The 23,500-nt window shown below is 39.8% G+C and overlaps 1 protein-coding gene across 5 annotated transcripts in view; it reads left to right on the top strand.

Annotated features, from left to right (window-relative positions):
* Positions 1-23,500, top strand: part of pdzrn3b (PDZ domain containing RING finger 3b) — a 208,226-nt gene that overhangs the window by 27,401 nt on the left and 157,325 nt on the right. For 4 of the 5 annotated variants that reach the window (XM_008410602.3, XM_008410600.3, XM_081607527.1 and 1 more), the window contains one exon: positions 4,831-4,938. In XM_008410602.3, the coding sequence (XP_008408824.1) occupies positions 4,831-4,938 (108 nt within the window). Of the gene's footprint in view, positions 1-4,830; positions 4,939-10,557; positions 10,595-23,500 lie in introns of those variants that run through there. The other variant, XM_017304940.2, reaches the window with a different exon arrangement.

Raw genomic sequence — 23,500 nt, 5'->3', positions numbered from 1 at the left:
GGTCATGATACTCGGAGGGTATGGCTGACAAATCTGGTGGGTCGACTTCATGACCCGCTGCCGGAGATGGACCTGGGGGAACAGCAGAACAAAGGCAGGTGGAGTGACAGTGGTAGACCATGATTGTATCCTCTTGCCAGACAAGCAGATATGAGGATTATGTAAAGTCAACCAATCGAAACCCAAAATAGGTGAGTTTGTAGAAGGGAAAGCAAAAAAGAAAAGTGTTCTCTGTGATTACAAGGAGTAATGGTTTAGTCATATGGGTGGCAAGTCTTTACCATTTAAAGCAGATACACAAAGAGGTGTGGATAATGGGATGGTTTCTAGGGCTAACTGATGAGCCAGTTCTGAATCAATCAGAGAACGCTCACAACCTGAGTCTATCATAACAGACAGAGGGATTTGATCATTTTCCGTACATAATTCTGCAGGAAGTGTCAGGTGAGAAATGTTATTTTCAGCGTTCTGTCCCATCAGGTTCCTCACCCTTACTGATGGGCACGGTAGTTTAACTTCTTAGGACAGTTGGCAACGAAATGACCAGGGGTTCCACAATACAGACAAAGCAGCACGGATATACGCCTGTTGCGTTCCTCGGGGGTGAGGCGAGTATGTCCAACCTGCATAGGTTCCGGTTTGGAGGACGGCGGCAAAACTGGGACGGGTGAGGCGGAAGCCAAGGAAGTAGAGCTAAAAGGTTTTTGACCTCTTTCCTTGGTATGGGAATGGATTCGGTTATCAAGGCGGATCGTTAATTTAATCAGATCTTCGAGGGTTTCTGGATCATCCAACACTGCGAGTTCGTCTTTAATACTTTTGTTTAAGGCATGAAAAAATGCACTCCTTAAAGCAGGTTGATTTCAGCTAGATGCTGCTGCCTTCATACGAAAATCAATAGCGAACTCAGCCACAAACTTATTTCCTTGTTTAAGGTTCCACAAGTCACGTGAGTTTGCTGTCTTGTCAGAATCATAACAAAACTCTTTCAGAAACTCAAATGTACATCCAAAATTAGCCAGATTAGGGAACTTTGCCTCAGCCCAATCCAATGCTTTCCCAGACAGATCGGTTAGTACAAAAGCTATTTTGGCACCGTCATGGGAAAAACTCGAAAGAGAATGATTAAAGCCTAGAGAACATTGCATCAGAAAGCCTCTGCATTTACTGGGCTCTCCGTCAAACCTTTCAAGCGGCAAACCTTTCAACTCAGAAAACATGGACCGGCTGGATGGTTCAGGAGCTGGAGCTGGCGTTCACTCGGAAGGCTGTTGGATTGAAGTCTGTAAAATGTTAGCAATCTTTTCTAACTTCTGGTTGGTTTCCTCGCGAGTAGCATGGAGTTTGCGTAAAACAGATTCATGGGTTTGTAATGTTGCTTGTTGTTCGGACAGGGTTCTCCTGATTGCGTCTGCGGGGCTAATTGGTTAGCCAGATTGTTCCGTCATGTCGGGTGTGATACGATTAACCCACATGCAAGAACACAGGCAGGAGCACAAGAAAAGTTTAACAAGTTTATTATGAGCAGGGGAAAAACTGGTTTGGGCAGCGGGCAGCAACACCAACAGCACACTAAGAAAAACTGGGAGAATGAAGAGTTTGAGGTTTGTTGGAAATTTGCGTTGCATCAGAGAGTAAAGGAGGAACTTACGGGAGTAGTGGTATTTGTGACACCTAGGAGGGAGTCAGAGATTCTGGGTTTCCGTTTCTTTGGTTTTCGGGGGCGTTTGCTAGGAAACGTTGAGTCCTTAACGGAAGTAAGGAGCAGCAGCTTGACTTGAGCTGGTGTGGTGGCGTTGGAGGACTGACAGGTCAGCCAGGGCTTGGAGAGCGTCTGAGCGGGCGGTTTGCCAATTTGAGAGAGGGTTGGAGATGAATTAAATGGTCAGATTGCAGAGGGGACTCGGGCATCTGGCGGGAAACCTCCGCCAGCGTCACGAGGGGCGAACGGGAAGGGGATGTCCAGATCCGGATGCTCGGGTAAGTTCTGCAAAAACAGAGATCAAAAAAGTCGAATTACTCTGAGAGCAAGACTAGGAAGACACAGCAATCAACGAGAGCTAGGGTGCCACGAGAGTACAATCAATAGTCAACAATCTGGCGTCGAAGTGTTGGCAAACCGCTTCTCTTAAGCTGCAGGTGAGGGCGTAATTGCCGACCGGTGTGTAGATGACGTAACAGGTACGTCCCCCGTGTAGCCGTCTCCAGGACTCCATCTAGAGGAGAAAACCAACCCCAACCTCCACTCAGAACTAACAATTTCTTTAAAATTTAATGAATAAGATGACCATGGTGGAAAATAAATGGCGTCCATCTTGAAAAATTACCATTATTTTGAAATTCAAGTGGCTAATGGAAAATATGAAACATGCACGTTTCAGGTTGTATACATACTTCAGTTTTCTTTATTTAGAGGTGTCAGTGCAAAGGAACTAAATACAAATGCATGCCACACTTTTCAGATTTATATTTGTAACATTATGAAAACCATGTTTCATTTTCCTTCCCCATCACATGTATACACCACTTTGTGTTGGTCTATCATATTAAATGCCAGTGTGATGTGTTGAGGCTTGTGGGGTTTCACATGATAGACGGGAAGAAAGTTGAGGGGTGTGTGTGAAAATGTTTTTGCTAACCACTGTAGTTTGTTCACGGTGTCTGGGAAAATTGTGGTGAGCAGACTTGTTAAAAATGCTCAGCAGAGCCTTGTAGAATAAAACTGCATTTCCTGAAGAGCAATTATCATTAATTACTGCCTGCCCTGAGGTTTCTATAGTTAACTCATTAAAGTGTGGTCATGCTGCAACAACTCAGCAGGTGTGTGGGACGTTTCATGTGTTTTCAGATAGACTACCACGAGGGGTTGTTAAGTCAGATTTTGCTCTGGCTGTTGAGGGAGGGGGTTAGCACAGCTGTGCTGGATGCAACCTTCCTTATGAACATGCCAACTTTTTCAGGCCTGTAGTGTAGGGGCAAGTTCTTAGAATGAGGAAGTAGTTAATGCCAAGACAAATGCTTTTACTGACAACCAGGGTTAAACAATGAATACACTCTGAAAACTTAAAGGTTGTGACGTAGTTTACAAGATAGATTGAAAGTTTGGTGTTGAATATCAAATATGACTTGATAATATTGGCTAATATGAAAATTATTAATGGTAATTTATCTACCTAGAAACACACTTCAGTTTTTAAACCACACAAACAAGATTTCTTTTTGATTTTGTGAATATTCTTTTCTTTGGTCTTGACCATGAGTATATTCTACTTCCCAACCAACCAATGTTTGTCATTTAAAGTTCATACTTCTAGATAACTAGTTTATCTGTAAGATACACCAACATAAACCTGGTTTTAAATATCCTGTAATTAGTGTGGAATAAGCATGACATAGTTACTTTTCAGAGTCTAAAGAGGTTTATAAAACATTACCATTTCAAAATTACTCTGTTCCCATGGGTTTAAGTTCCTGATCTGAAGGATTTGCAGTAGCTGTTTCTTCGGAGAACGTCCCCTCCCCATTCCTTGTGGTGCACTGCTGATTAACGGTTACATTTCCGGTCATGAAGGATGCTGACGGTCATGATGTGAACACTAGGAGCACTGCCCAGCACTATTAATAACATAATCCTGTTTTGTTAGAATTACATGTCTATAATTAGGTAATATTAGCTTAGTGTGCTGCCAGATGCTCTATAAGTAGGAAAAATCACCATCATTGGCCAATAAATTATTCAGCATCATAAGCATTTGAAAAATTCTAATTAAAAAAAATGTATAAAATGTATACATAATGTTGTCATAATTTAACATAAAGTGATATATTGAAACGGTAGTGTTTTCCCTCAAGGTTGTTATGCAGTGAGGTTCCTGCCCATGCCTAAAATCTGACTGGTTGATATCCAGTCAGATTAAGAAATTATAATATTGACTCATTATTATAATTGAGTCAGTATTAGAAGTTTTTTTTTGTTTCAGTGACTTCACTAAGTGAGACACCTAATAATGTAATGTGGGTAATGTTTTCAGGCCTGTATTTCTTCTAATTATGGTGATTTTCTACATTTTATATTAGAAGTTGTATCAGACTATAATTTTTTTAACACTGAAACATGAGCCTAATGAGAAGTATGCTTAATATCTGCTTAAGAGTTATTTTTAAAAGACTCTTAAAAGAGCCATATTTTTTAATTGGTCTAATTCTAAATAATGCTAAAGAGAGGCTTTGTTAATCCCAACCACTTTTAAAACATCTGTGCTCAGATCTGAAGAGTCCACGTAAGGTTTGATCAAATGTTGTCAACACAATTAAATCTGTCACAGCTCTTTAGCTTAAAAAGGTTTGACGCATATGCTAATTTTTGCTGTATATGTAGTTGTGATAATCTTAGTATATTTTCTAGTATATTTTTAATTAGTATATTTTCTTTGTATTTTTTTGTTTTTTCAGAGCCAAAAAGATTTAACAGATGGGTAATGTGGAGACTTCAAAAGCTTTTGTAACTCTGTATTATTGGCCAGCCTGTAACCAATTGGCTAGCCTGTAAGCTTTATTTTCTATCTCTGTCAACTCAAGAACTAAATCCTGTCTTATTTCAAAATTAGCTACTCAAAATTTGCGACAGTTGTTTTTGTCAAGATTAAAGTTTTTATCTGGGGCTGATGATATTAGCTAATGGGATTGCTTTCCTTCCATTTATGTTTGCCGTTATAAGACAAAAATTCCTTTTAAAAAATTGGTTTTAAATGCTTTTTTTGGCCAGGTTTTTCAAATGGGAACTGCGTTTTTTATTGTTTATGGGGGAAATAACTGCAATCTGCTCAACAGGATGACAATGACGGCACTTCAAATGAAGGGATCTTTGTGTCCAAGATTGTCGAGAAAGGTCCAGCGGACAAGGAGGGAGGCCTTCAAATCCACGACAGAATAATGGAGGTATGTGACGATTACTGTGATGTTTTTCATGTGAAAGTGGGCAACAGAAGTGGATGTACACTAAACGTCCATCAGGAGCGTATCAGCGACCTCTCAAAGTTGCAGTCCTAGGTGACGCATGAAACCATGAGTTGCGTTTTTTGGGTTTTGGTTTCAGATATCTTTTGTTTCAACAAATACTCTCTCAAAACAAGACTCATCTGGAGGTAGCATTGTTGTCGAGCGTAGCATCTCTGTAGATAAAACTCTGGTTTTCTTTCACTGAGTGAGAGAGAGCTTTGTGTTTTCTTCATTTCCCAGTCGGCAAATCCTTTCTGACAGAAGCCGCCATGTTGCATCCTCCCCTCCACCTTTAAATGCAAACTTGTGTGGAACGTGCAGCTCACCCCTGGAGGTCACCTTCAGGGACGATCTGAGCAACTCAAAATCACAAAGGTTGCCTTTACAGAGAAAGCTAGACTCCCACATAAAGCCTGCATTGAAATGAGGAGGTCTGTGAGGGATTGAGAGTGTGTAGTTACCGCGTGCCACAAGATGACAAATATGGTTTGTTTCTGGCTTTATTGTCAAACCTCAGCGAAACCAGCCCTGCAGCACTTTGAACGGCACATTGCTCACAGAGATGTTTGTGGAAAGTGTTTATGAGAAAAAGAGAGAACATCTGGGCCATGTTGATCACTCTAGCCTGTTGTTCTATATACAGGAAAAAAATGGCCCAGCTTCTCTGGTTCAGGGCTCAAAATGCTCTTAAGTAATGTTGCAGAAAGACAAACAGTGTCTTACAAAAGTAATCACTCCCCTTAAGGTTTCGACATCTTGTCACAAAAATCACTATCTGTGTTTCCATGACAAACGTGTGCAAAACTTTGCTGATTTTCCACTAATGTTGGAAAAACACTATTTTGCAATTGTGGTGTTTCCATTAAATGAGAAACGAAATTAAAATCACGTGAATAAGTTTGTGTTAATGTGATAAGTCATGAAAAAACATGACGCACCATCATCCTCCAACTACTACTCCTGGTGTTCTTTTTTGTGGTTTGTGCCAGTGGAAACATCCGGTTGTTGATCATGTGTAGTGAAAAAAGTGTTTTAATTGCAGTTCTGCAAAATAAACCAAAATCTATATGGTCAAAAAAACCACTTGATGCTAGTGCAAAATTTTTATCCAAAAACGAGAGGTGTTTTTAAATTGCTGTGTTTCCATCAAACAAATGTATTTTCAAATTGCCAAATTGCTCAATTATATAGTCAGTGGAAACATAGCTACTGTGTCTTACCAGGATTTGATGATACAGTCTATGAAAAGTCATGCATAATTGTAAAGTTGAGAGATGATTTTTGAACTTTGAACCAATAAAAATGTGAAAGTCACTTTTTTAGTAAAGATTGTCTTCCTTAGTCAGATTTAATCTCAGTATAAATTCAGCTGTTCTGTGAAGGAATCAGGTTTGTTGGAAAACATTATTGAACAATCATGAAGACATCAGAAAGGTCAGATTGTGCAATTTGACATTTCAGAAAAACTAGTTTTTCGACAACATTTTTGGCACTAGAATGAGTTGGTTTTTCCTTTTGGCTGGATCAAAACTTACGGCCAAAACTGTTAAGAGCTTTTGTGCCTTTTTTTGCAAAACTGCAGTGGAAACACTGTAATCTCATCACGAGTCATGTGATCAACAACCGGATGTTGCCACTGGCACAAATAACAAAAAAGGAGACAACTAAAAGTCATAGGAGGAAATATCACAATTGCAAAATTGAATTTTTTCAACATTTGTGGAACATCAACAACGTTTTGTGTACATTTTTACTGGACATGCTGCAGTTACTGAGTATTGTTCAATTTGTCATGAGAAAACAGAAAGGAAAATGGCCACGCATATTTCTGAACATACCAGCCCCATGGTGAAGCAAAGTGGGGCAGTGAAAGTATTGAGGAATACTTTCTTTAAGCTGGTCAGAGTTTAATGGGAAGGCCGGACTTTATTGGTAGAGTGACAGGAAGGTTGCCATTGGTAAAAGGAAGCCTATCGCATAACATTCCAATGAAAATACATGGAAATATGTTGTAACATGACAAAATCTGGAAAAATTTGAATAGTTTTGCAAATGACTGTAAGCAATAAAGGGCTTGTTTGGGCTTTCATATAATATAGTTAAATTTGTAAATTTACTCCAAAGCTTAGTTGGAACAGCAGCTGACCTAAGCCGATAAGAGGACATATCATCATCAATATCGGCATCAGTACGTTAGCCAAATTTTGTGATCAATAAGTGAAACTGGGCTGAAACTGGGCCATTATTTATTTCCATCTTGTTGCTGTTTGTGAATATTTTTATGAGAAAGCAGAGAAGCAATGTTGGCGGTTTTTCAACAAGCTGAATATTGATTATCGGTAGAGATGTGCCAATCAGGTTTCTTCCTGCCAATTCCGATTCCGATCACTCATGAGGGCCGATCACGGCCGATCACCGATACCGATCACATAGTAATTTTTCTTTTTAATCATAAGCACTACTGGTTACATTATGTGGAAAAAGGAACCATGAATTCACCTTAATTTAGACTAAAACTTGTTTTTAATAACTTCTTCCAAGAAAAACACAAAACAGGCGTTGTGCAAATAATATTGCTATCGGTAATACTATCTTTAAGGCTGAAAACATATGAAGGCTTTGAAGAGGCTAAATGATGCAAAGAGTCAAAATAAAACCTCTCAACATTGCCAAAAAATTCACGTATAAAACTTAACATTTAAAGGCAAATGCAGGTTCCATTACAATAAACAATCCTGAGTTACTGAATGAAAACTCCCTGACAGCATGGCGGCTAGCTGATTACTGCTAGTTCTGAATGGCTGTTTCTGATTGAGCGGAGTAATTATGCAGAACAGAGAGGAGATTGATTATTTTTTCAGAGATTATGTGTCTCATATTAGGACAGCGAAAGTTTTAATACGTATGTAAAATTTATGTTTTTAAGTTAGATGCTGCAGCTTTAAGCAAAGGTTCGACGTGAGAGTCACTACCAGGTGGAGCAGAAGCGAAGCTCCATCTGTGAAATATTACTACCTGTAGCGCGGAGCAGCGGTTCAACAGTGAGAGCAGAACCAGCATCTTACATCGCAGCTCAAAGACTTAAATAATTTTGCAGGTTATTTGTTTAGCTTTCTGACCGTCATGCTTAATCCGGGTGAGTGTTTGTGGCTGTGCGCTGCTTTACCTGCTATCTGATCGCTCCATATGTCTTTTTTTTTTTTTTACGGCAGTGAGCCTTGATATAGCCAAACTCTGTCAAGTATGGCATTGTTTTTATGTCGTATTAGATTCGTCGTGTTGTTGCATTTTGACGTGCTTCACTCCCGACCCTGAGGTAATTTTCCGCCACAACAAGCAAACGTCCCCATTCACTCAGTGCGTTATAGTTCCACATCGCTTAGGATTTGTTGCTGCGTTCTTGTGCAGTGCGAAGGAAAGAGGAGACCAGCTGCACAGGCAGGCTGAGAAATGAGAAGAAGGTGGTCGGTTTGTGTGATCGGCAACAAGAGACCGTGATCGATGATCACCTATCATACACTTTTTCACGGAAATCGGCCCATTCTGATTGGTGGCCAATCGATCGGCATATCTCTAATTAATGGCCCATGTTTTCCCATCTCTACACCAAAAAACGGTACTTTATCTCCTTTTTATGAGGTTTTGTGCTAGTAAGTAGAGAACAGTTAATGGAAACACATGTGTGAAGCATGCATACGCACAAAAAATGTGCGCTGCCATATTTTACCCACAAAAACGAACCTGCCGTGAAAATGTGTGGCAGCCACACAAAATTTTTGTGGACAGTAACAAACTACAAAGCACCAAAACTCACCTAAATGCACTGAAATCTGTCTCCATTCAGTGTGACTGACCCCAAAGAGCATCAAACCCGAGCTGTTCATGATTTTATTCTTTTACTGTTTAAACGTAAATGATGAAACTGAACCACATTTATCCTCAGACAACATAACACACACATTAAATAAAAACAAAAGGCGTGTAAATAAACCTCACTTAGTTCTATCTAGTACATTTTCTCATTTTCTGTCACATAAATATGTAACTGCTCCCGACCCCATTAGGGACAAGGATGTGCAGAAAATGGATGGATAGATGGATGGATAAATGTGTAACTGTGCATCAGCCTGTGTGCCGCAGAGCATGGAGAGCATGTTATCTGTGGGACCCTTTCATTTTCACTGAAAAAGAAAATGGTGTCAGATCAGGAGTTTAACTCCAGAAAAGTCAGGTTTGATTATTCTTAAGGTGGACAAGGTGTGTAGACAATCAAACATATACAAGCAGCTGCTCAAAGATGTGTTGCATAATTGTGGAGCCCTTTGGCTCTGATGGAGAACATTGTTGATCGGGAGGGAGTGTGTGTTCAGAGATCATATTGATCTGCTGGGAAATGATGATGGTTTATGAGCGTTTAGCTCTGTTCAAAGCTTAAAGACGGATCTGTGCCTTACTGGTGCAACTGGAGCTGCTGCAGGTCAGACAGTCATCCTTCATTTGAGCCATACCCACTTTATGAATGTGCCTTTATGGACAGAAAGAATCTCTATTCTTTAAATGTGCAACTGATACAAACAAGTTCTCTATTTAGAATAAACGTCCACATTCCCCACTCAACTAAAGGACTTTCTGACACGCTGTTTGTCTTTAAATCCCGGTTGAATGCTTTGCTGTTCAAACAAGAATTTCCATTTGAATCTATTTATTTTCTTTTTTTTTCTATTTGGATTTTTTTCTTTGAAATGTATTATTTTTATTTTTGTGAGGTGATCTTGTGCCCTGAAAGCACCTTTTTAAATAAAATGCGTGATGATTATTATTATAAATACTGCTGCAAGCAAGGACCGTTGCCATGGTTATTGCTTCACGTGATGGCAGACTTCTGAGTTTTTATACTAATGTGTATTTACTGGTGGCGACAGGGTGGACCAGCAGCTGCTCTATTTCCTGGAAATTAGGATTTATAAAGTAAAGGTGCATAGCACGTGTGAGCGCACTGCTTTATACATCAGAATTTTTTTGTGCGCCGCATTTTCTAAATTTGTCCGTACGCCAATTTCTAGTGTGAAAACTGTGCACTCTTTTGTACATGAGGACCCTGGTGTTTACACATTTGCTTACTTGAGAGCCAATGCTGAGGGAAGCAAAACAGTGCTGATTTTGCCATAAGACCATGTTGTACTCTTGTTCGTCTCGTTTCCCAATCTCTGGTTGAGGATGTCATGAAACCTTTCCAGAGGAGGAGAAGTAGAGTGTCAACAGAACGCAGGAGAGCCTGAGGATGTTTGCTTAAGAGGTCAAAGGGTTATTAGACAGAAAGCTAATAAGATAAATGATTTCTTAGCTAAAATGGAAATGTACAAAAGACTGCAAGCTAATGTTGTGTTTTAGGTGAAACCTGAGAATAAAAAAGGTTCTGATTTCTAAGTATTCTTCTGTTTTAATGGGTTGAAGCATAACACTTTCTTGTCAGAAATGCCACGTCATGACACCGTTTGCATTTGTGTAAGTGGCGTCTGTAACCTCAGGTGATTGGGTCTTTGAAACTGTGGTTTGCAGATCTGAAGCAAAGGAAATGGATCCTTGTCAGCGAAAGGTAGCTTCCTGTTCCTGTTTTGAACTTTTAGCTGAGACTAACTGTGTGCAGTGGCGTCCTACTTAACTTTGGATGTGTGGTGCAGTGCATGTAAACACAGAAACCTTTAAAATGTCATTTCTCATCCTGCCTTCTTGAAAGGTAGTTTTTTTCTCTCTCATTTTGAATCGGCCTGAAAACAGGTGATCTGTTTGATTCCTTCGTTTGACCCGGTGTAAATGTATGGAAGAGGATTATGGCCACTGAAAATGAAAGAATTAAAGTCGGAATTATATAACAATTAATTCCTCAAACTTTCCTCTTAATCATTTAATCATGAAGGATAAATGTAGTACATTTTTCCTGCTCAGGAAGGCCATGTTAATACTCCACTGACATTTGCTGCCCTTCTGATACTTCTCTGATTTTTTTTATCCACTTTATAAATAATAATTCATGATGTCTCTGAGTAAACAATTTTTTTTTTTTGTTTTTAATGAAGAACAATATGATGATGAATATGACTCAGTCTAATATTATGGTGTACTAAATGATGTACTTTTACATCATTTTATTTCAGTCCTTGGTATGAAGCACTTAAATGCTGAAAAACAGGAATTATAGTGTTATGTAGACTTCTAATTATCATTTAGCGATGATCCCCATCTCCACCCTCTCTGGTTGCTTCACGATTTTTCTTCTTTTTAATCTTTGCCATACATTAATATTTTGTGAATGAAAATTATTTGTCTTCCTTAAACCTTTGTGTTGACCACTTATCAATTTGTTTCTGTCCTGACTTTGGCACTCTATAATTTGAAATAATTTTCTCAAATCTGCTCCCTGTCTATTGTTTGGAAATGACTCAGTTCATTTTGGTTTGATCAGAGAAGAGTTGCATCAGAAATATGCTTAATGGAAACAGCAATTTCCAGAAAAAAAAAAAAACTCACATTTTCCAATAAAAAGGTTTTGTGCTAGAATGAAGTGTTTTTTATAACATATCAAAATAGAAGTACACGTAGCCGCTCCCAAGTAGGCGGGTCTTGTTGCGCCAACACCTGAATAAATTGCAAACCTCTGATTGGCTGATATATGATGAGCATTAGCACTGTGGCTGAATTATTAATATATCTCATGTACTTTTTTACATCTGTTGCTGCCATTCTTTTTAATGATTTATGTGAATAAGCTTACTTATGTGTGATTTTAATTTCATTTCTTAAATAATGAAATTAATAAAAAATTAATAAAATTTTTATTAATAAAATTAATAAAAACACAATTGTGAAATTGTGTTTTTATGTCATTAGCGACATTAGCACAAATAGATAAAGATTTGTGCACATTTGTAATGGAAATGCAGCTTATGAAACTCGGAGAACCAACCAAAAGCAGAAAACTGTCATGTTTTCATCAACTACCACTATGCTGGTTCCAGTAAGTCTTTATGGATCTAACATGGGCATGAGGATTCACAACAGGCTGGGGTTGTGGAAGGCAGATGGGAGTCTCCTACCTGAGCTACAGCCTGGTATGAATCACCACATGAATACTGCCTTGTTCAGACAGACCTTTTTTTTCTCTTAAAATCCCAAGGTGTGTTTGCTTTCACTCTCGCCTCGTAAGCCCAAAGCTGCCACTGTTTACTTTGTGGTTTCATGACAAAATTTTGTTTCAGCTCTGCTCTTACAAACAGGCTATTCACACACGCAATTGATTTGTTATCTCAATTTTGTTTTAAAATTACTATATAATTCTATATTTTCAAAGTCCTGGACCCTTTTTGTGTGGATGTAGGGACATCCACACAAAAATCATTCCACATTAAGAAATATTTGCTTTTAAAGGGGCAGTGTTATGGAAAATCAACATTTTTGAGCTCTACATAATGTTATGTTATCATCAAAAACAGAGCATGCATGTTTGAAAAAATCTTTAATCTCCTGTGGCAACCATTCAGCTGTGCAAAACACCTCAGTGGACCTAGCTCTGCCTTCAAAGATGAAGCTCCACCTCGAAGCGGCAGTTTTCAGGTGTCCTCCAGCTCCTTCAGACTCCTTCAGTAGTAATTAGCAAACACCTGTGTGAACTCCTGAGCTCATTATAGGAGATACTTCTCAGTGCAATGCTGGTAAGAAGATTCTTAGAGTTAATAAAGGAGCCATGATGTGATGACTTTTTGAAGGTGCGTTTCAGAAAGAGCAGGAGTTTCTTAAAGAGACAGAGACCCAATTTGAATTGAATCAAGTCATATTTGACATTTTCAGCATTTTTATAACAACTGAGTGCAGACATAGTTACTTATGTTATTAAATTGTACAATATGCCTGGAAAATACATAGCACTTTCCCTTTAAGGCATGTCTGATCTAGTTTTTTTTATCAGTCTTTGCGCCACCCTGTCCAAAATAGTGCTTAGGTTGTCGTCAGTGATGGGAACAGGTTTATTCTGTGTACTACAATGACTGGAGTTGCCTAATCAAATTGACACTAATATGTTGTCAGAGAGCATGTCATCGACCAAAAGTTGCTCAGCTCGTTATTGTTGTCGGGGACAATAACGCATATTGTTGGGGGGCATATTAACTTTTAGGGGGATCACATGTTGTTTCTCATTCTGAGGGAAGAAGCAGGCCTTTGTCTGGCTCTTTTTATTGGATTTTAGATGCCCCGTAGATGGGATGAATCCAAACCCCGGGGCTAAGTGAGCCAATCCTCGCAGCGAGCCACATTCCTGTGCCCTTTGGTCCAGCAGGGGCCCAAGCGGGATGCTAAATCAAATCTAACTTTAAAGAGTCCCTAATCAGCTTCTGGTGGTAGCCACTGCCCAATGCTGGAGCGGCTTTTAGGCATCGGAGACAAGCACATCTTTGTTTTTCACTGCACCATATGTGAGGTGGGTGGTGGTTGTTGGAGTTGGGAGGGTTCCAGGATGTGGAGTTGTCTCGGGGTGGAGATGGTGTGACTCCTGCCTGGTTTGCACCGTTCTGGGTTCTTTATTGTGTTTTCCACTCTGTTTAAATGGCTCAGCAGCTGAAAGGCCAGCCGGCGCTTCATGATGTTTTTTGTGGAGCCATCCAGTCTGGGCGTACTGTAAATGTGTTTGCTCCGGTCCGGCACCATCCCTGTTGGCTATTGCTGCTAGAGCTTAATTCACCACCCCTAAAAAAAGTCTTAAAACAGACAGAAATAGACAGATATAGTTAAGACCAATCATCCTGCTTATCAATCACTAGCCCCAGAGGATCAGCAATGGTCGGCTCAGGTTGCTGCTCGTCACGTCGGCCCCTGACCTCAAAGCGCAGACTGCCCACTGACTCCTAATTAACTACCCTCAATTAAACCCAATAGACTGATTAACAGACCCTTAGTTGTGCTGTAATGGCCCGTTGTTTCCTCCCAGCTCCCCTCAGACATGGATCTTGGCTCTAGTTTGCTAATCGCAGCCTCCTCAAGCTCTTTTTTCACTAGCAGGACATATATTATTTTAATAGGCTGGAAATATTCTCATGTTTTAATCAGGTTAAACATTTATTCAAAGTTTTTTTTCACCAACATTATCAAGATCCCTGCATCCAGGTTATCTAGCTCAGTGTTTCATAACCACTGTTCCGCGGCACACTAGTGTGCCGTGAGTGATCGTCAGGTGTGCCATGGAAATTATTCAATTTCACCTACAGTACCATATTTTCCGGACTACAAGCTGCTACTTTTTTCCTAAGCTTTGAACCATGCGGGTTGTAGCCCGGTGTGGCTTTTCTGTGTATTTTTCTTCAACCACCAGGGGGCTCTCTAGCAGGAAGTGAATCATTTGAAGTCAAAATTGTAAATCAAAGAAGAACGCGCTAATTTTCATTTAGAACAACATGCTAGCAGCAGGCACGACGGATAAATGTTTTCAAACTCATATCATGCAGCTTTTAAGTTGAGGACTGTCGAAGAGGCACTATAGGAGGGAAATAGAGCTGCTGTACTTAAGCTCGGTGTGAACAAAACCATGGTTCGGCTTTAGAGACGGAGTGCTGCGTCCTTAATATATCCAACAGATTTATTAGGACGCACCCCTCTGCTGGGTCCTTATGGAAAACCGAGAGCAGCTTCCAGTTTTTTTTTTTTTTTTTTTAATTGAAGGTGCTAGTATGGTGCGCTCTATAGTCCGAAAAATACGGTAATTGGTTTTAAAAGATTTTTTGAAAATGAATTGTCTGCAAATAATGCCATCTTTGAGTGTCTGCTGTAGTAGTGACTAGCACCGTAATCATGTAATTTTCTTACCACTAGATGGCAGTAGGTAAAGAGCATTTTACAATAAAACAAGAGAATTAGTTATGCATAAATGTTACAGGTAGCGGTGAGAGCATTGTATCTAGCAAGACTGGGAGGACAAGTGATGGAAAAGACAGTGAAGCTCACCAGTAGTTGGAAAGAACATGGGTCCATTTCCCACAACATATATGTGTGAAGTGAGCTTCTCAAGCCTGGCTACTATAAAAACTAAAAACAGAGAAACTGAGGAAGAGCTTTGTCTTCAATTTCTGTCAGGAAATCAGCTGTTTTCATCCAAACATGCACAGGTTTCGCACTCTAGATATTGACATTTTGTACATGCAACTCTTCATATTGTAACAGTGAATATGAAGTAAAATCATTGCCAAATATTATTGCTTCTTTCAGAATAAGAATTGTTTTCTTTATTCCGGCTATAAGATGCTTGTGGATTAGTTTGTAAAACACTGAAGTTTTCTACAACTTCTTTAAATGTAACACCACAATATTATGGCACTGTTCAGGTTTATTTTTGAAGTGACATGTCATGTGCAATTTGAAATAAGAAATGTAAAATGTGATAAAAAATGTTTGTTTATTTGATTCCTATTCAAGATACTTTGATAAGAATGACTATATATGTAATATAAGCGGCTACAGAGTATCTTTGTTTACATTTTTGTTTGGTGGTGTGCCTCGGGAATTTTTCAATTAAAATAATGTACCTTGGCTCAAAAATAAGGTTGAAAAACACTGATCTAGCTGGCTGAGAACATTAGTGAAGAAGAGCAGACAGGTCAGGAAAAAAGCTAAGAAATTTAAGGCAGAGTTGGATCATAAAACAATATCCACTTTAGCCCTAAACCTATCACCTTCCACTACTATCAATCTAAGCTGACATGCTTTGTTTTCATACTTGACAAATTACTTTAATTTTATTCCTTCCAATTCACAATGATGTATTACTTTTCATTGCCCTATCATATTAAATACCCAAAAAGTACATTTTAGTTTTTGTGTTAACAGGGCAAAATGTAAAAAATAATTCTCATTGCTACTTTTCCATTGCACACCTCAGAGCATAGGCTTCTCTTCGCATTTGAAATGAGAATTTTAGCATGAGCCTTCTTACCTAATTGATTACATGCCATAAACTCATTGGGAAGACGGTGCTTTAACATTTGCTTAGTAACAGCAGCCATACTTCTGTTATTCTGAGTAAATGCTCTAAAATAACCCAATATTTGAGACAATCCAGCAGGGAATTGTGCAAAAATAGATAAAGCAAGTGAAATGGGAAATGGTGGCAACAATGAGGAGCAATCAGCCTAATAAAAGTGATGACAGTTTTCACCACATTCTTCTTCTACTGTGTAGACCACAGTTAAAAATGTTGTGCTACTAAATTGTAGAGACTGTTAGCTTGGTTTCCGCTGCATGAAAAAGCCAAAAGATTCATCCTGTTCTTTTCTGTTAATTCTTGGAGCAAAAAGTAGAAACAACTTGGTAAAATATGTCATCCTGTTTGCTGTCCAAGAGTGTTTAACACGGAGCCAGAGCAGAGAGAGCTGATAGCTAACATAAACACTAAACTGGGAGTGGTGAGTAAGGGAAATCACTTAGACAGAAACATTCTGCCATCTTAAATATAAATCACAAGATGTTGAGGTGCATGTGGTTTTAGTTGAATACAAATATCAGCTGAACAATGGGTGTAGTTGTATCCCACCTGACACCACTACTGGATCCTCGTGAGAGCCTTTAAGACTGTTAGCAACAGTGTGATTAACACAGAGGGGCTTTCCCGTTCTGCAATGCCGACTCAAAGTTCTGCTCGTTGGCAGCAGACACCCTGACACATGTGCTTGGTTGAATGGAAATTGCTCCATGCTAACAGTAATTTAAACATGTGGCACCATGTGATCCAGCATTGGTCTTTCAGAAGATTATAGGCTTCATATTTTGCTCATCAATCAAAGCTTAAGGAGTATCCATGTCGTTCTCTCAAAGGAAACGACTACTGTTCCTTCTACAGGAAGATGGATACTTTACTTTCTCCTTTTCCGTAGTTCTGCATGACTTTAATATGTTATAACTGTTAGTCATGTGCCAACATCATCACATTAGTGCAATAAGAGAACCTTATTTCTCATTATGTCAAAGACAGTTGCCCTTCATTGTAATTCAAAGTTTTATATTCAAAAGTGCCTTTCAGAAATCATTGCCAACATTGGCACCTCAACTCTTAATTAAAAGAATACACATAAAACATTTGAAAACAAATCTTGATATTCCAATTTTACTCAAGCTGGTGGTAGCATCTACAAATAGGCCTGTCACGATAACAAATTTTGCTGGACAATTAATTGTCTAAAAAATTATTGCGATAAACGATGATATTGTTTCAATACCTTTTGACACTGATTTAATGGAAATGACTAATAATGCATGCGATTTCCAGACATGGATAGATACACTTTATTTTCAAAAAAGCACATAACACTAGAACTGATTAACTAAATCAGTTCTAGTGTTGATGGATTCTCAGTCTCCATTAACAAAAAATGTACTTGAATAAAAAGCCATACATAAAGCCAAAGTGGAAATAAATACTGCATTCAACCAAAAGAGTGCAGATTATGAAATATGTATACTATATTTCCCTTCAGTAATCACTAGATTTAAATAGAAAAGATGGGCACATCCAGCTACCTAATGCAGTAGTTCATACTACACCATTTTATGCACCTATTTTCCCCCTTATGACAATCTTAGATCAATGACCGATCTAAGATTGTCGCTGGTGATTTTGTAACCGATCATCCTGCAGTGTGTGGTGTGTTACGGTAGATCGTCGTGGCCGCTCCAATCTAAATCAGGGGTTTTCCCCGACTGGGAGAGTCAATGCAATGTCAATGTAACAGGTAGCCAATCAGAAAGCGCAGATTCTCCTTCTCGCTTTCTGAGGGGAAATTACGGAGGGGAATCCCAATAGTTGACACGGTGCGACCCGAAGTTCAGCGGACATTGGAGATGATATATGGAAGCAACATTAATATTTATTCAAAATTTTGTGCAAAAAATATAGAAATGATAAGGGGAGGAGTTGGAGCCAAATTGCTACCGCAGTTGATAAACCCGGTAAGTTTTCAGCTGTTCATCGTTAACGTGACATAATTAGGTTACAATGATTTTCATTCAGTCAGGACTTTACGCTGACTCTAGCTACATGCATCACAGGTAGATTCTAGTAAAGCATTGATTAATGCCTGATTTTAAAATTATTTTGTGCCCATGTGGCTGGACACCACACAGCACGACGAACCCAATCGAACCGTTATACCTAAGATTTCTGTCGGCTAATGTGTCTCTCAGGTTTTGAAAATGGGCCGACAATCGGCCGACAACTTGTGTAGTGTCCTCTGGACATTACACTAAGGAAATAGGAATGGAGGGTCAGTGGAGAGCACCGGAGTTGAGCCTTTTTTCATTCAGTGTCATCAACAGAAAGAAAAAAGGCAGAAAGAGATGATAAAGCCAATAATTAAAATGAGGTTGATAGGTTTAATTTATTGTGCGATTAATTGATTTATCGTTTATCGCGACAAGCCTATCTACAAAAAGTCGAAAGTTTCAATTGTGACTTGTGACTTGCTCCCATTCTGCGGTGTCTCAGCAGCCATGTTTCCATCAGCTTTTTTATGCACATTTTGAAGTATTAGAAAAGGTTGATGGTAACAACAAAATTCTAAATTATTTCCTCAATTTCACAAAAAATGTTTTAAGCTCGCTTGAGGTGGATTTTAGAAAAAGAGTTAATGTGTCAAAGGGAGATGGAAACATTATTGCCAAATAAGTTCTGAATTAACAAATCACAGTCCCACCCTCCAGTACGGAGGGGATAACTTTCCATTTTTTTTGAGTGAGATATGTGGTTCTTGCTAGAACTATAAGTAGCATCAACAGCTGATGAAATTCCTCTTTGCGTAATGTGGTTGACTCACTCCATAACAGTATATGGAAATATGCCTGATTCACATTTTCTATTTTGCAACATTTGAAAAGTTTGCTCCAAATTTGCATGACAGTTGGATAGAAACATAGCTAGTATGTATCAGTGATTCAAGAAAGGATAAGTGGTGAGCCACACACAGGGTCATGGTGAGCTAGAACTTGTTGATGCAAATGGTGAACAAAGGCTAGCCATGTGTACAGGTATTGTTGCTCAAATTGCTCAAGGTGTTAATTGTTGTTTTGATTGTAAGATGTACGGGAGTTGTTGTATAAGGGCTCCATTGCAACAGACCAGTCAGGATACAGATGCTGACCTCTGTCCATTGGCCAAAGCAACAGCAGTAAGCATGTGGTGAAGCATCAGACTTTAAACCAATGGAAGAAGGTGGCCTTATCTAGTGAATCACGTTTTTTCTTTTACATCAAACACACAGGCAGGTTTGGTTGCCAGGATTCACTATGGTGGAAATGCCAGCCATAGGCTAGAGTTTGATGTTTTGGCAATGGTCTGCTTGGAAACCTTGGATCCTGACATCAATGGGAGTGTTGCTTTGGCATTTACCACCTACTTATGCAACGTCACCGACTATCTACACCCTTTCAAGAGCATTTGTGGTCCCTTTCATCAGGATAATGTTCCTGGCTTCAAAGCAGAAATAGCTCAGGAGTGACTTAAGAGTTTGAGTTGTTGAGGGTTTAGCGTTTCCTTGATCTCGAGTCAATTGAGCCAATGGGATGGGTTTTACAAATAATTCCAGTCCACGAAAGCCCCACCTTGCAGCTTAAAGTACTTAAAGGATCTGCTGTATCACAACTTCAGGGGTTTATTTGAGTCAACAATTCAGAGCTGTTTTAGCAACAAAGGGCGGGCCATCACACCACCATCAGGCAAGTGGTCCTAATGTTGAAAATGCTTAGTATATATTTGGAGTTTCTGAAGATGCTGCTTAGCTATTCATGTTTACCATTCAAAGCAATGACTTATTATGTGCTTATTTTAACAAAGTCTGTAAAAAGTAAGAATAAATTTTAGAAATAAGTAAATTGCCTTTACCCTCCCAAAAAAGCAATCTTCCCATAAGCCTGTCTACAAGGCTTGCTATGAAGAAATACTAATGTTTCCAAAGAGCGTCACCTCTGTGCCAGCCTGAGCCTCGTGGCGGGTGTGATGCTGCCTAATCAGCCAACGCAGACTGCAGCACTGTGGCCTTGGCTTGTACTGCTGCCAGCAGATGTTGGGCTTTATTTGCCAGGACTCCATTAGAACCCAACAGATGCACAGCACACATGGTTGACTTCACCAGCCACAGGCTACAAGCGGCAGAAACCTATCATCCCCTATCAAAATGTTTTTGCTCACTTTACCAACTAATCCCACGGCTCTCCCTCTCCGCCCAGCCTCTCATGAAATGCAGTTAAAATCCCATCAGGTCAGTGGCCAATTTGCAACTGTTGGCACCCTTCCTACCTTTTTTTTATGCAAATACGTGCAAATAGAAGGGCACCACCACTCGTCACATGCTTTGTTGGCATAAGAGAGATGCTCTCTTTCAATTGTAACTGCTCTGTCTCAGTCATGACCTGCTTCCTCATTTTGACTCACATACCCTGGAGGGAGAGTTGGAGTCAGCTCATTGAGCAAGCTTTTTGGAAAATGCGAGAAAACAAGTGCCTGCTCATGTTTTTGCTTTTTCTTCCTCTCTTCAGTTGATGAGTTATTCTTTGTGGGGAAGCATAGTGTGCTTTCTCTCACTCTCTCTCTTTCCTTCAAGCTTAGCTTTCTCTGAGAAAATACAGGTGCTCTTGTCTTCAAGTGTACTCTTCTCTGTACTCTCATTCCACCTGTGTATTCACTGATAAATGCCACATGTTCTGAGCTACTGAGATGAAAAAGGAACTGTTTGCTTTAACCTCTTTTGTAAATATTTGAAGGGCTTAGCTTAAACGAGTTTGAATAAACAGAGCTTGGTTAATAGCTTTTCAGTCACGAGTAAAAAAAAAAACCCAACAAAAATTAATCCCTTCATCCTCTCTGTAAAATGGTACACCTTGTTGCTGGGGTCATATAGGTTGTGTCCACAAAATTCCTGCAGACTTTTGACATACAATAGTGCTTACACAGAGAAAATAATTGGCAAACCTGGGAGAAAAGCCCCTCGACCACCAACTGAGTGGACGGTAGGCAGTGCCAAGGCCGATGCCATGGTGTCAATAAAGATACCTTTTCTCCTCGCTAACAGAGGACTGCTTTGATGAGAGCCCCAGCAAGGCTAAACAGCTTTTAATCAAAAGAGGTATGCCAGTGGCCGCCATTTTCCCTGGATGGAAGCAGATTTTCCTCCATAAGTGAGCAGAGCAGCAGGGTGATTGATATAGGCAGGGGGTTAAGGATGCCCCCTTGATGAGCAAACATTTCTGGCTAACTTTAAAGAGCATGTGTTTCATTTTCTCATGTGAAAACAGTAGTACCAAAACAGAAAGTTGAAGTTGACCTAGATAATTGGGTAGTAGAAAAATCCTTCCAATTCTGATTTGTAGACCATTGATTGTTGTGGGTTCTGATTTTTTCTTGATTGTGTGATGTTTACTGCTTTTTGCCATGCAGAAACCTTTAAGAATGTCATTCCTCTGTGTCTATTTGTGCAAACCGTGAAGGGCTGTTCTCTGTCTGCTGAGATCAGGGTTCATCTGCCAAGCACCGGGTTGCCGTCATCACTTAGACACGACCCAGATTAACAGCAGATATCCATTTGTCTTTAGTTTCCATTTCACACGAAGTCACCCAACACTACTTCTGCCAGGACATGCACTTTAGGGTGATAACTGAAGAAAATACAGCAAGAGCTCGGGAATCCAGCCAGCTGATGGGACTGATTCAGATAAAGGCAGAAAAGAGAAAAGGCACCACTGAGTTTGTCCCACTCTTGGAAGTTCAGTTTGGCATTGCTCTTTAAACTCTTTATCCAATAACAAACGCTGAGATGAATTTGCCTGATTTTCCTCTGAACCTACTCTCTAGAGTTATTCTTGGAGTGAGAGAGGTCCATCTCCAAAATGGCGGCCCCTTTGCTCTTTAGCAATGCCATATCAGGCCAACAGCTGCTGTCTCTCTCAGTAAAGGAATGCTGTCTTCTAGGGCTTGCCTTCATACATGCAACCGGATCTTACACAAGGTCCTTTATTCGTGGGCTTATGGCCTTGACTTTTTATTTTTAAAGGAAATCTCTTCTTGTAAGAAATCTAAACATTTATTAAATTTTGCCATTAAACTGCAAGGATCCCCAGTCTACAGTAGTTCCTTTGCTGCCCGACTCCTGGCTTACCCTGATTTAGGAGACCTAAGCAAGGTATCTCAGGTAAAGGCTGCTCGTTTCACTCTGTGGCTCAAATTCTTGAGCTGGAGCCAACGAACTGTGATCGCTCTCACAACTGTCCCTTGGCACATCAAGACGAGGTCTTTTTATCAGATTTTTTGAGAGTTTGTTGGAAGCGCATGACTGCAGCCTGTTCTGTTCAGAGAAAAGAGCCTTGCGCAACACACAAAGGGGATGGCCACCCAGGACAAATCCTGGAATGTTTCAGCTTCTCTCTCTGGATCTTGCTGTCCGCTTTATTTTCTTTATTTATCTGGATTTGGGGTTTGGGGTTTTTAAAAAACATTATCACAGTGTGTTAAAATTGCTGTGAAAATAAAAGCTGATGTCTGTCTGAATGTAAAAAAAGAAAGCTTCTTTGTCTTCATCTGGCTCACCTCCCAGTCCCGTACCTCCAAACGGCCGAGTCATTCCTCCAGACAAACCACAAAGACAGGCTCTAATGCTCTGCTTCCAACAGAAAGCACTTCAACTCCTGTAAGGAGCATGGCCAAAGCTCTCATCATTCAAACTATAATTAGGAAATGCTCATAGAAGTGTCTTGCCCTCAGAGTTCTAGCTTCAGGTAAGGCAGTGAGAAACTGAAGTGATTCCAGACTGCTAATGTCTGTCTCAGCAGAAGTCTGGGCTCTGTTATTGTTTTAGTGCAAAGGTCCAAATAAATCCAGCGTGGGTCACGACCTCAATGATCTGAACCAAATGTGCTGCACTTTGTGACCTTTTTGTAGAGATTTAGCCTGAGAAGAGCTGTGATAGACATTTGTATGGAAAATAGAACTTTATGCCTTATGCCGTTTTCGCACTGCAAGGAACGGAACGGTACGGAACGGAACGGTTCCACCCGTACTGCAGCCGTGTTGTGTTTGCATATACACTGAGGGCGCCATCAAAGCTGTACCTGACGTCATTATTTTTGAAACTAAAACAATGGTTTTGATGTAGCAGCCGAAAACTTTCTCTTTCCTCGTAGCTCATTCTGTACTCGTTCATCAGCGAGTAAGCGGAGGAAAAAATTTACCTCATCATTAGACCAGGTGATTGCAGTATATTGAGACGAATCCATTGCTAATTAAAACTAATAATAAAAATATTGAAAAGAGCACTCTTTACAAAATAAAATACAGTTTAGTGAGAGCCAGCTGTCAAGGGAAAATCAACGTCTGACTCCATAACAACCAGCGGCCCATCAGCTGCTGATTCTAAGCAGAACCGCTTGGCCGGCCCGATTGGAACCACAGCTCTTGTGGTTCCAAGGGGCCGGGTGGAACCGG

This window comes from Poecilia reticulata, chromosome 5 (genome assembly GCF_904066995.2).
Source record: "Poecilia reticulata chromosome 5, P_reticulata-male-v2, whole genome shotgun sequence".
NCBI lineage: Eukaryota > Metazoa > Chordata > Actinopteri > Cyprinodontiformes > Poeciliidae > Poecilia > Poecilia reticulata.
Note: the sequence above shows the minus strand (reverse complement) of the source record. Positions and strands in the feature narration are given on the sequence as shown.